At 51.0% G+C, this 13,866-nt stretch overlaps 1 protein-coding gene across 1 annotated transcript in view; it reads right to left on the bottom strand.

The window, feature by feature from the left end:
- The window catches only part of FANCA (FA complementation group A), a 522,319-nt gene that overhangs the window by 397,647 nt on the left and 110,806 nt on the right, over positions 1-13,866 (bottom strand). The window contains exons 5-6 of the mRNA XM_029608211.1: positions 11,119-11,214; positions 10,290-10,363 (exon numbers count right to left, since the gene is read on the bottom strand). Of these exons, the coding sequence (XP_029464071.1) occupies positions 10,290-10,363; positions 11,119-11,214 (170 nt within the window). The remainder of the gene's footprint in view (positions 1-10,289; positions 10,364-11,118; positions 11,215-13,866) is intronic.

Genomic DNA, 13,866 nt, shown 5'->3' with positions numbered 1-13,866 from the left:
CCACTCATTGATTGGGAGTCCCTGCAAATCACGGCCTGGAGTACAACTTGTTTTATGACCTGCTTGCCACCCAATTGTCCTGTTTATCTCCTATGAAGGAGCGGAGGAAGTTCTTCAGGGAACAATTGGTTCGTGCAGCCTGTCCATTTCCTTGTGGGTGGAAGGCTGTCATGAAATCTAGCTGGATCCCAAATTTTCTGCAGGAAAGCAACGCGTATTGTAACGGACGTAGATGAGCAAAAGCCCAGGGAACCAAAGCTAGCGTTGACGCCATAGAACCCAGAACAGTCAGATAATCGCAAACCTGCGGAAGCCGAAGAGACAATAACCGGCGCACCTGACACTGAAGCTTGCACACCCGCTCTCTGGAAAGAAAAACCTTGCCCTGTCTTGTATCAAACAGGGCTCCCAGATACTCCAAAGACTGGGTGGGTACCAGGTGACTCTTGTTGAGATTGACCACCCATCCCAGGGACTGCAAAGGATGAAGGACTCTGTCGACCGCCTGATGACACTGAATCTCGGACTTAGCCCGAATCAACCAATCATCCAAGTAGGGGTGTACCAGGAACCCTTCTTGTCGGAGCTGAGCCACCACCACTACCATCACTTTGGTGAACGTGCGGGGGGCCGTGGCGAGACCGAAGGGAAGAGCCCTGAACTGGTAGTGCCTGCCCAGAATGCAAAACCTGAGGAACCGTTGATAAAACGGATGAATGCAGATATGGAGGTAAGCTTCCGTGAGATCCAAGGAGGCCAGGAATTCGCCTGTTCGGACCGAGGCAATCACGGATCGAATCGTCTCCATTTTGAAATGTGGAATGCAAAGGCATCTGTTTACCCCCTTGAGATCTAGGATTGGCCTTGACTTGCCGTCCTTCTTTGGCACGATGAAGTAAATGGAGTAACGGCCCATACCTCGCTGACCGGGCGGCACGGGGGAGATCGCTCCCAAGTCTTCCAGGTGTCGAAGGGTACCCTTTACTGCTGCGGACTTTTTTGGCACTTGCAGGGCGACACCAGGAACTTGTCTGTCGGGGTCCGTGCAAAATCTAATGCGTAACCGTGCTTTATCACCCTGAGGACCAACTGATCTGACGTTATTTTGGCCCATTCCTCGGAAAACTCCTCCAACCTGGCTCCTACGTTTGGAACAAACGACTGGAGCTGACACGAGGGATGGACTGACCTTATCTCGTTGGGAGACCTTGGACCCCGGTCCCGCTGGGGGTCCCCCCTGACGACCGTACCGTTTCCCACGAAAGGACTGCGGCCACGAGGATGACCGGGAGGAACCCGAACGGTAGGAGGGACCGGAAGACCTCTGAGGCCGCGACTTCCTGTTTCCTCGGAAACGGGACCTACTGGAGAAAGAGGACCGAGTATGAGACCTGTCTTCAGGCAGCTTAAACGCCCTATTTTCCCCGAGGGACAACATCAAATCATCTGTTTGCCCAACAATAGTTTCCCCTTGAACGGCAGCGCCCCAAGGTGAGCCTTGGACGACCCATCCGCCGCCCATTTGTGGAGCCAGAGGAGACGATGGGCCGAAACCGCCGAAACCATGGATCTGGACGACGTACGGAGGAGGTCGTAGAGGGCATCGCACTGTACGCTATTGCCGCCTCCAAACGATCTGCCTGCGTGGCCTCCTCCTCCGAGAGGTCTGCATTGGCCTGGAGGACCTGCGCTCAGTGCAAGCTGGCCCGCAGGGCGAAGTTACTGCAGATGGCTGCGCGGACCCGCAACGCCGACACTTCAAAAATCTTCTTAAGCTGCAGCTCCAGCTTTCTATCCTGTATGTCCTTGAGAGCCGTGGCTCCTGTGACTGGAATCGTCGACCGCTTCATCACTGCGGACACCGCCGCATCTACCTTTGGCAGCCGCAAGAGCTCTAGCGCGTCCTCTAGTAACGGGTAGAGCTTATCCATGGCTTTGCTGACCTTTAGACCCAACTCTGGGGTATCCCATTCGCGGAACAAAATATCCGAAGCTGAGAAGTGGAAAGGGAAGGCCACTGCTGGCCCAGTGAGCCCCAATAAGACCGGATCCATTTAAGCTCCTGGTCGAGATACCACCGGCGGAGCCTCCACCCCCAGCTCCTGGAGGATAGCCGGGTTAAGCGAGGACAATTCTTCCCTCCGAAACAGTCGGACCACCTTCGGGTCATCTCCCTCAACAGCCGGCGTTCCTTTCCTGTATCCGGCTGGGAGGGACCTTCTCCCGCCGCTCCCTCAGCCCCTTCCAGGGGTTCCTCGGACGAATCTGCCTCGTCCTGTGAGGTGGAGTCGGTGACCGTGTCTTGAGGGATGCCCCACACCGGGCGCCTCCGCCTAGGAGGGGCTGGGGTACCACTCGAACCCTCGCTGGATTTCCTCTTCCGGGATCCGGAACCTCTGCCGGATCCCTTCACGGGAGATGACTTTCCCACTTTTTGACTGCGCCTTTAATATTTCAGGACTTTGCGCAATAAAAGCGCAAAATCTGAAGAAAATGAGGACTCTGAGTCCGAAGACACGTCGTCCGCGCTGGCCTCCACCGGGGACTCCATCGGGGACCCCCCCCCCCCCGGGGCGCTCCCCCCCCCGAAGGCCTTTGCTGCGGAGAAAGCGCGGGAGGCGGACCGCCATCAGCAGCAGCCTCCCGCGCGACTTCCCAGCTTGTAGCCAAGATGGCCACCACTCCTGCGCTGAGAGGAAAAAGCTCAGCAGGCCCGTCTGCCGCCACGGCTACACGCAGCAGCGATCGCGACGCCGGGGACCGACCCCCCCGACCGGCTCCGGACGGTCCCTCACCTCCAGAAACACAAACTGAACAAATGCCGTCGCAGGAAAGACGCGCGCGCGCCGAGCCGCAAGCGAGGCAGACCGACCCCCTCGGCATCCGACCGCGAGGGAAATAAATTACCACACAAAACCAAAATTAAATTAAATTTAAATTGAAAAGCCTTCGAGGCGGGCCCCCCCCCCAAAGAAACGGAGAGCCGGCGCGAAGAAAAAAAAACTTTTTTTTTTTTTTTTTTTTTTACCAAGTTTGCCACTGTCCCCGGTCATGAGGCTCCTGCTCCAACAGGGGTGAGTGAACCGGGCTCCCCGGTATCACCCCCAACGCTGCTACTTAACCAGTCGGGTCCTCGACCCTAGCAGCGGCCTCGACCAGGGGGGCTGGTCCCCTCAGAACCTTCTAACCCCCCTGGGAGGCAGGACAAACGGGGACCTTTTCTTTCTAAAAATTATTAGTCTTCCAGTTACATTTTTTTTTTTCCTGTCAAAAACCAACAAAGAAAAAACCAACCCTGACTATCTAACCCAGGGCAGGCAGAGGCTGTGACTGCACCTGCACCATCTACTGGAGTCCACAGAGTAAGACTGAGGGGCTGTGTGAGGCACGTTACCATATATGGGCATGCCCGACAGGTCTTGCTCTGTCTCCATCTACTGGTGCGGAGTCACAACCCAGGTGTTCTGGACTGATCCTGGTACGTACAGGGAATAGCAGTGGCTATTTTCTAAGTCAACTTGTTTAATAGCAGTTAATGGATTTCTTCTCCAAGAACTTATCCAAACCTTTTTTGAACCCAGCTACACTAACTGCACTAACCACATCCTCTGGCAACAAATTCCAGAGCTTAATTGTGCGATGAGTAAAAAACAATTTTCTCCGATTAGTCTTAAATGTGCTACTTACTAACTTCATGGAGTGCCCCCTAGTCCTTCCATTATCTGAAAGTGTAAATAACAGATTCAAATCTACTCATTCAAGACCTCTCATGATTTTAAAGACCTCTATCACATCCCCCCTCAGCCGTCTCTTCTCCAAGCTGAACAGCCCTAACCTCTTCAGCCTTTCCTCATAGGGGAGCTGTTCCATCACCTTTATCATTTTGGTTGCCCTTCTCTGTACCTTCTCCATTGCAACTATATCTTTTTTGAGATGCAGTGACCAGAACTGTACACATTATTCAAGGTGCGGTCTCACCATGGAGCGATACAGAGGCATTATGACGTTTTCCATTTTATTCACCATTCCCTTCCTAATAATTCCTAACATTGTTTGCTTTGTTGATTGCCGCAGCACACTGAGCCGATGATTTCAATGTATTATCCACTATGATGCCTAGATCTTTTTCTTGGTGGTAGCTCCTAATATGGAACCCAACATTATGTAACTACTGCATGGGTTATTTTTTTCCTATATGCACTAATGTTGAGATTACTTACCTGATAATCTCCTTTTCCTTAGTGTAGACAGATGGACTCAGAACAAATGGGTATAGTATGCTCGTGCTAGCAGTTGGAGACAGATCTGACGTCAGCACGGGTATATATACCCTCACAGGAAGTGAAGCAACTCAGTAATCTTCCTTGCAAAAGCTGTTATGGATGTATGTGTACTGACGATCAATGAAATTAGTGAAACAGGATTCCCCTGACCGATTGATAGGAGCTGGAGACCACCAGCATTCACAACCAGAAGACGTCGATACCTGGCAAAGGGGACACTCAAGTAAGAAAATGACATGGCCTACCTTGAATCAGTGAACCCATGTATACCGGCAGCCGGGCAGGATGCTGAGTCCATCTGTCTACACTAAGGAAAAGGAGATTATCAGGTAAGTAATCTCAACATTTCCTAGCGTGTAGCCAGATGGACTCAGAACAAATGGGATGTACAAAAGCTTTACTCCCAGCCTGGGCGGGAGGCTGCCTGAGGACTGCGTAGGACTGCCCTTGCAAATGCTGTGTCCTCCCTGGCCTGGACATCCAGATGGTACAACCTGGAGAAGGTATGGAGGGAGGACCATGTCGCCGCTTTACATATTTTTGCAGGCGACAGCATCCTGGATTCTGCCCAAGATGCTGCTTGGGCTCTGGTAGAATGAGCCTTGACTTGTAGAGGCGGTGACTTCCCGGCCTCTACGTAAGCTGCTCTGATAGCTTCTTTAATCCAGCGGGCGATAGTGGGCCGAGAGGCCGCTTCACCTTGTTTCTTTCCGCTGTGCAGGACGAACAGATGGTCCGTCTTTCGTACTTCTTGTGTCATTTCCAGATATCTGGGCAGCAATCTGCCGATGTCGAGATGGCGTAGTAAACGCCCTTCTTCAGATTTCTTCCAACCCGCCGTGGTAGGCAAGGATATGGTTTGGTTAAGGTGAAATTGTGAGACCACTTTAGGTAGAAAGGAGGGAACCGTGCGAAGATGGATCGCCTCAGGAGTGATTCTGAGAAAGGGATCACGGCAGGACAGCGCTTGTAGCTCTGAGATGCGGCGTGCTGAACACACTGCCAGCAAGAACATCATCTTCAAAGTTAGAGAACAGAGACAGGCCCCGAAGGGGTCTGAAGGTGGATCCCGCGAGGAAATCCAAAACAAGGTTGAGGTTCCACAGGGGCACTGGCCACTTCAGTGGCGGACGAATGTGCTTGACTCCTTTCAGGAAGCGAGAAACATCTGGATGCGTGGCAATGGTGTGCCATCCCTCCTGGGACCGTAGCAAGACAGCGCAGCCACCTGAACCTTGCTGGAGCTTAGGGAGAGACCCTTCTGAAGCCCATCCTGCAGGAAATCCAGAACAATAGAGATAGTGGTCGCATGTGGATTGGTGCCTTGAGTGTCGCACCAGGCTTCAAATACTCTCCAGATCCTTACGTAGGTGAGGGATGTAGAAAACTTGCGAGCTCGGAGGAGAGTATCTATCACTGGCTCTGAGTAACCTCTTTTCCTCAGCCTAGCCCTCTCAATGGCCAGACCGTAAGAGAGAATTGAGCCGGATCCTCGTGGAGGATGGGACCTTGACGTAGCAGGTCCCTGAGAGGAGGCAGGGGGAAGGGGCTCCCCTGACAGTAGTCTTCTCATGTCCGCGTACCAGGGTCTTCTTGGCCAGTCTGGTGCCACTAGAAGAACTAGGCCCCGGTGCTTCTGAATCTTGTGGATAAGGGCGCCCAGCAGAGGCCACGGAGGAAAAGCGTATAGCAGGGTCCCGGGAGGCCATGGCTGAACCAGGGAGTCGATCCCGTGCGCGAACGGATCTCACTTGCGGCTGAAGTATCTGGGTACTTGAGCATTGGACCTGTCCGCTAGTAAGTCCATGTCCGGAATCCCCCACTGATCCACAATCATCTGGAAGGCTGTGGGCGACAGCTGCCATTCCCCCGGATTTAGGCTTTCTCTGCTGAGGAAGTCTGCCGTGGCGTTGTCCTTCCCGGCAATGTGGACGGCGGAGATGTCCTGAAGATTCGCCTCTGCCCAAGCCATCAGCGGGGCTAACTCTAGGGACACCTGTCGGCTTCTGGTTCCGCCCTGACGGTTGATGTATGCCACCGTGGTGGCGTTGTCGGACATCACTCTGACTGCCCGATTCCGCAGTCTGTGAGCAAATTGCAGGCAGGCTAACCGTACTGCCCGTGCCTCTAGACAGTTGATGTTCCACCTTGACTCTTCCCTGTTCCACCGCCCTTGTGCGGTGAGTTCTTCGCAGTGTGCTCCCCATCCGCTCAGGCTGGCATCTGTGGTGAGCAGAATCCACGTGGGGGAGGACATCTTCGACCCCCTGCTCGTGTGGTTGGACTGCAACCACCACCGTAACTGGGTCCGCACTCTGGCTGGCAGAGGTAGATGCACGGAATAATTCCGGAAGAGGGGCTCCAGCGAGAAAGCAGGGAGTGTTGCAGAGGTCTCATATGGGCCCTTACCCAGGGTACCACTTCCAGGGTGGATGCCATGAGGCCGAGAACCTGCAGATAATCCCAAGCTATGTGCCGGCCGGCTCCCATCAGTGACCGGTGACGCGTCTGAAGTTTTAACCTTCTCTTGGTAGTGAGACTGACTTTGTCTGCCTGGGTGTCGAACTGGACTCCCAGGTATTCCAGTGATTGGGAAGGCTGTAGGCAACTCTTGTTGAGGTTGACTACCCATCCCAGGCTTTCCAGAAGGGCGATCACCCTGTCGGTTGCCCGATGGCTCTCCTCTCGTGATTTTGCCCTAATCAGCCAATCGTCTAGGTAGGGATGGACAAGGATTCCTTCCCGTCTGAGCGCCGCTGCTACCACTACGACCACCTTGGTGAAGGTCCGCGGCGCCGTAGCTAACCCGAAGGGCAGAGCCCGGAATTGGAAGTGGCGTCCCAGAACCTTGAAGCGTAGGTAGCGCTGATGATCCGGATGGATCGGGATATGCAGGTAGGCTTCTGACAAGTCTAAGGCCGTGAGGAATTCTCCTGGCTGTACTGTGGTCTTGACTGAGCGCAGAGTTTCCATGCGAAACCTCGGGACCCTTAAGTATCGGTTGACTGGCTTGAGGTCCAACACGGGCCGGAAAGTGCCCTCTTTCTTGGGTACCATGAAATAAATGGAATAGTGTCCAGAATTCATTTCCCATGCAGGTACTGGGATGATGGATTTCAAGGACAGGAGCCTCACCAGGGTAGCTTCCAATGCTGCCTTCTTGTGTATTGGACACGAAGATTCCACAAACCTGTCCGGAGGGAGGTGATGGAAGTCCAGATAATACCCCTCTCGGATGATGGCGAGGACCCACTGGTCCGACGTAATCTCGACCCATCTGGGGTAGAAGAGGGTTAACCTGCCCCCTATGGCTCCGTCCCCCAGATGGATCGGCTGATTCTCATTGGGAGGCGCGGCAGGGCCGTGACCCCGAGCCGGCTCCCCTCTTATGCTGCTTGGTCCGAAAGGACTGGTTCCTGGCCTGAGGACGAGGTGCCTGGTAGCGACTCCTATAGGGAGTGAAGCGTTGGGAACTTCTACCTCTGGAGGGCCTCGGGAAGGTGCGCTGGTTACTTTTGAACCTATCTTCCGGCAATCGAGGTACTGGAGAGGCGCCCCATGTGCTGGCCAGTTTATCAAGGTCGCTGCCGAACAGGAAAGAACCCCTAAAGGGCATTCTGGTGAGGCGTGTCTTCGAAGGAGCATCGGCTGACCAATTCCGTATCCAGAGCTGCCTCCTGGCAGCTACGGAGGATGAGACCCCTTTGCTGTTGTACGGACTAGGTCGGATGCGGCATCCGTGAGGAACGAGAGAGCTGACTCCATGTCTGTTGCCGGAGCATTGTTCCTGACCTGTGACAAACAGGAACGCGTCACCACTGTGCAGCAGGTTGCGATCCGCAAAGATAGAGCTGCCACCTCAAAGGTCTGTTTCAGGATGGCGTCCAGGCGCCAGTCATGAGGCTCCTTGAGGGCCGCCCCCCCTTCGACTGGAATGGTAGTGCGCTTGACCACAGCGCTAACCAAGGCGTCTACCTGAGGGCACGCCAGCATCTCCTTGATTGCCGGTTCCAGGGGGTACATGCCCGTCAGGGCCCGACCCCCTTTGAATGAGGCCGCTGGTGCAGCCCATTCCAAATCTATCAGTTGCTGTGCTGCTTGCAAGAAGGGAAAATGGCGGGCTGTAGGACGAAGACCTTCCAGCAGAGGGTTCTGCATAGAGGGCACCGTAGTGCTGGGACCTGTAATAGCCAACTCCGCCAGGCACTGAGATACCAGGTCGGAGAGAACTTCCTTGGGAAAGAACCGCCTCATGGTTCGATATGGCTCAATCCCCGAGGGAAGTTCCCCCTCCTCAGGGGGTTCGGACTCGTCCTCCGAGACATCAGGGTCCACCTGAACCGGACTGCTCGGAGGCGGGTGCCCACGATAAGGGCGCGAAGGTCCAGGGGCGGGATCAGCTGGAGCAGCAGGGCCTGGACGGGAAGCTGATTGCATCTGTACAAAGGCATGAATCCCCTTAGAGAGATCTACCCAGGAAATGGAAGCGGTCTCTAGTCGTCGGGGTACCAGGTCCCCCAGGATTCCAGGTTGTTCGAGACTGCCCGCTAGATCCGGGGTGGCCCCTGGGGAACTGTCAGCAAACCTCGGTTGAGACTGGTCCTGGCCCGAGGCTCCCACTGCCTCCTCACATTGGGCACAAAGGGAGTCTGGCTCCTCGCTGTGCGTGGCTCTAAGCTGGCATGCTGAGCAGAGGCCGAGAGCTTTAATGCCGGAATCAGGAGGCGCCACCGCTGGAGACGCTGGGGCGTTCGGATGTTCCATCGCGGCTTATGAATGTAGCGCTGAAGAATATGCGCTTAATATAATATGCGCTCAAGGATATGCGGCAGCAATATGCGCTTAATACAACAGGCGCTCAATAATATGCGGCAGCAATATGCGCTTAATACAATATGCGCTCAACAATATGCGGCAGCAATATACGCTTAATACAACAGGTGCTCAATAATATGCGGCATCAATATGCGCTCAATAATATGCGGCAGCAATATGCGCTTAATAGAACAGGCGCACAATAATATGCGGCAGCAATATGCGCTGAAAAGAACAGGCGCTTAATAATATGCGGCAGCAATATACAATATGCGCTTAATATTATGCGGCAGCAATATACGCTCAATAACATGCAATATGTGCTCAATAATATGCGGTCAGCAATATACGCTCAATGATATCCAATATGCGCTCAATAATATGCGGTCAGCGATATACGCTCAATGATATACAATATGCGCTCAATAATATGCGGTCAGCGATATACGCTCAATGATATACAATATGCGCTCAACTCAATAATATGCGCTTAGTCATATACAGGCGCCTATCATGGGCGCTCAGTACCTGAACAAGGCCGACAAAATGGCGACCTCACGGCGTGCCGCATACAGGCAACGCCGCCGATCCTCGTCCCTCGGAGACCAAAAGTAAGAGATATACGCCTTACCTGATCCTCGGCGCTTCCCGGTTGGAACCCGGGCAGTCTCCGGCTGCGGGGGGAGAGGGGAAATACCTTCACCGCCGCGTTTGGGGAAATGCACCTGCTGCCTCTAAGCCACCGAACTCGTCTCGCTCGGGGCTAAGTCCACGCCGGGACCAAGGCGCCTCTCAGCCCGACCCGAGCCCTTCTCGCTCGGGGGCTAGATCCCTGCCGCGATTCGGCCACCGGACCGAGGCCTAGACCTCCGAGGGATCGCGGAAATCACCCCGGGAAACTCAACTGGGGGAGGGACCCGAGGGTATCACCGCAGGAGTGCGGGGCTCGATGTTCCTGTAGAAATTTAGTAAGTAGTATTGGAAAACATGCTCTGCGAGCGTGCAGGCTCTCCAAACTGCTTTGGAGACGGAAATTACTGAGTTGCTTCACTTCCTGTGGGGGTATATATACCCGTGCTGACGTCAGATCCGTCTCCAACTGCTAGAACGAGCATACTATACCCATTTGTTCTGAGTCCATCTGGCTACACCCTATGAAAATCTCTCTAAACCCTTTAATGAGTGTATTACCTGTCCAGCAACATCTCCAGACCCACAATATTCTCCTTGTGAAGGAGCCACACACCTTCCAGCACTAAGGGCTTCTACAAGGAGAAACAAAAATTATAATGTGGCTAGAACACATCCCATCTGACATAATGGTACAGAATTTCCAAAGAATATTGGGTCATCATCAAACCTGTCAGCTTAGAGGAAAGGTTTTTCCTACAGACCATCACCAAGCAAAGTAGGGCAGCTCAACTCAACTCTATTTATAAAACTGCCTTTCCTATGTTTAAGGCAGTGTACAAAATCAAATATCAAACAAAACACAAACAAAAGATACAATATATAAAGGATTTCAAAGACAAAAGTGACAAAAATATAAACAGAGAAAACAGATATGAATGGAACAAACTAAATATAAGACTGAAGATAAAGAAAGCAGTGGACAGAGAGAAGTACCAGTTATGATTCTCCTAAGCATGTTTGATTTAGTCCATGTATAAAGGAAGAAAGAAGAGGGGGCTTCCTTCATTTGTCTGACCCCTGGTAAGCGAGAATAGGGATCTAATAATAATGATGCTTTTCCTCCTTCAAAAGCAATTGTGACCAGCATATGGATATTTGGATGTGTGCTTCTAAAGTGCTGTGATGGCAGAAAGCAAATACTATATGAAAATATTACTACTGCTGCTGGGAAAGGTGGAACTCCCACCCCTAAAAAGGCTGCAGTTCAGGGTACTGGATATTCACAGCCTGATTTTCTTCCATGTGCACAATGGAGATTACTATTACTAAACATTTCTATAGCGCTACTCGACATATGCAACGCTGTACAAACACTCTTCTCTCTCACCTCCAATTTCCAGAGCTCTTGACAGAAGACTGAGCGACAGAATTTATTTTGTGACAATAAATCCCCCAGTGTCTGCAGCAAACAAGACAAGCGCTTCTGGAAATAAGCACACAGAAGAGAAATGTTTATTAATGACAGGGAAAGAGAAACAAGTCAATTGGAGAAGCTAGGTTTTCTAATTTTTTTGACTGCTGAGTTATACCAAACAGAAATTAAGGGCCTTACTCTGAAGGAACTATTTCCCATTCTCAGTTTTTTAAGCCCTTAGTTTCATTGGCACAAGCTGTGCATCCATTCCGAGAAAGGGCAATAAAGATACTGTGTATGGATCAGGACTGCTGTGATTCTATTAAATGAGAAATTACTACTTACCTGATAATTTCCTTTTCTTTAGGATAGTCAGATGAAACCAGGACCAGTGGGTTATGCATCTCTACCAGCAGATGGAGACGGAGCAAACTGACTTCACGGTATATATATACCCCTTCAGTGACATCAGCCTGCCAGTATTCTCTTCAAAAGCAAACTGTGGCACGACTAGCAAAAAACTTGATTAAAGTTGATTAAACTCGATTAAAGTTCAATACCCAGCCAACAGGAAGCACGGAGTTCAGACAAGAAATGTATTAACACTAGTCTAGGGACTGGATTAACACTTACCAGTAATCCCTGTAACAGGTAGCTACGCAGGAGGACCATAACACAATCATTCGTCAGCCAAGGGCGGGAAGCTGGATTCATCAGACCATCCTAAAGAAAAGGAAATTATCAGGTAAGTAGTAATTTCTCATTTCTTAGCATCTGGACAGATGAATCCAGGACCAGTGGGATGTACCTAAGCTACATCCGAATAGGGCAGGAGGCTACCCGCAGTCCTATCAAAACCACACGTCCAAAGGCTGCGTCCTCCCGTATCTGCACATCCAGACGATAGTAAGGTGTGTAAAAGGAGGACCATGTCGCAGCTCGGCAAATGTCGTGGAGGACAAACAGGCAATCCATCTTCCGTAAAGGCTTAGTAACCTTCACATACTTGACGATATGTCTCTTGATAGGAACAGACAATATTCCTCTGTATCTCTTTCCCTGTCTAGAGACGGCAGGGAAATGGACTGATTCAAGTGAAATCAGAGACCACTTTCAGTTAAAAAAAGAAGGAACAGTATTTTGTATTTGTATTTATTAAAATTTATTAATCGCTTAACACAAAATAGGCCTAAGCAATTTACAGTAAAACATACATAAAATTAAAATTGATGACAAAACACACACAATAAAAAGACATAAAAATAAGGATCAACCAACAACAGCACGAGATAATCATAAAAGTGGTACACAGCTGTACTACCCCTGGAGTCACCCAGAGGAACAGCTCCCGGCAAGACAAGGTTTGCAGCTCGGAAATTCTACGCACAGAACAAATCACCACAAGAAACAATGTCGCAAAGGTCCGCTAAGAAATCCAACACTAAATTAAGACTACACAAGGGCACCGGGAACCGCAAGGGAGGACGAAGATGTTTCTAACTTTTCAGGAAACAAGCCACATCAGGATGAGCCAACAAGTATCCACCATTCACCTGACCCCGGAAACAAGAGAGAGCCGCTATCTGTACCTTTAAGGAATTAAGAGCCAACCCATTACAGTCCATCCTGCAAAAATTCCATAATGAACGGAATCTTGACCAAACAAGGAAGAGCACCTCGATCCTCACACCAGGCCTCCAATACTCGCCAAACCTACACATAGGCTAAGTGGAGAACTTTCTAGTTCTTAGCAAGGTGGAAATTACTGCTGCAGAGTATCCACATTTCAGCAAGCGAGTGCTTTCAAGGGCCATACCATAAGACAAAACTGAATCAGATCTTCGTGATGAACAGGTCCCTGCTGCAACAGATTCCTGTGTACCGGAAGTCGAAGTGGCGAGTCCACCAGGAGTCATCGTAGACCCACATACCATGGTCTCCTGGGCCAATCTGGAACAACCAAGAGCACCATCTCTCTGTGGCGCTCGACCTTCCGAATCAACCTGCCCAACATGGCACGGAGGAAAGGCATACACGGTTTGCAGTAGAGGAGGACCGGAAGGCTCATCTGCATACTGCTCCTAGCATCCCCCAGGAGAGAAGTCCAGAGGTCACCGCAAGCGATCCAGGGATTGACTCCCACGCCCCAGCTTCCAGAGGCCCCGCACGGTTTGCAGTAGAGGAGGACCGAAAGTGCGCACCATTAGGCGCACGAGTCTCAAATCCTTCCTTTGACTGAGTGAAGATTAATTTAATCGTGGTTTAAGAGGATTGGTAAGTATAGTTTTCAGAAATTTTTGAGCTTATAAAAGTTTGGTGAAAGGTGAAATTAAGGGATATATTCTTTAGAGTTTGTGTGTGTCTGAAGTAATAAGCAAGCCAGAGATAGTTAATTCTAGTGTCTGTCTTTCCCACCCACTCAATCCCTGATTTTTAGGCACAAGACACTTTTCTCATTAAAAATCACAGGGTCTTATGTTTTAGATAATATTGTACCAGCCCTTATTGAAAGTTTAATCATCCCCTTGTAGGACACTAGCTGATTAATTACTAAATTCACCTGTAAATTTAAAGTACTCTCATTCCAACTCCCTTAGTATCCTAAACTTAACTAGGAACTCAATAATACTAAGATGAAGGCAGCAGTCCAGCAGCAAGAGGGGGGCTTTCCAGTCTTTTGCATTGAGTGTCACTGGTGATAGATTGTATGTGTGCACTCAG

Source organism: Rhinatrema bivittatum, chromosome 7, assembly GCF_901001135.1.
Source record: "Rhinatrema bivittatum chromosome 7, aRhiBiv1.1, whole genome shotgun sequence".
Taxonomy (NCBI): domain Eukaryota; kingdom Metazoa; phylum Chordata; class Amphibia; order Gymnophiona; family Rhinatrematidae; genus Rhinatrema; species Rhinatrema bivittatum.
Note: the sequence above shows the minus strand (reverse complement) of the source record. Positions and strands in the feature narration are given on the sequence as shown.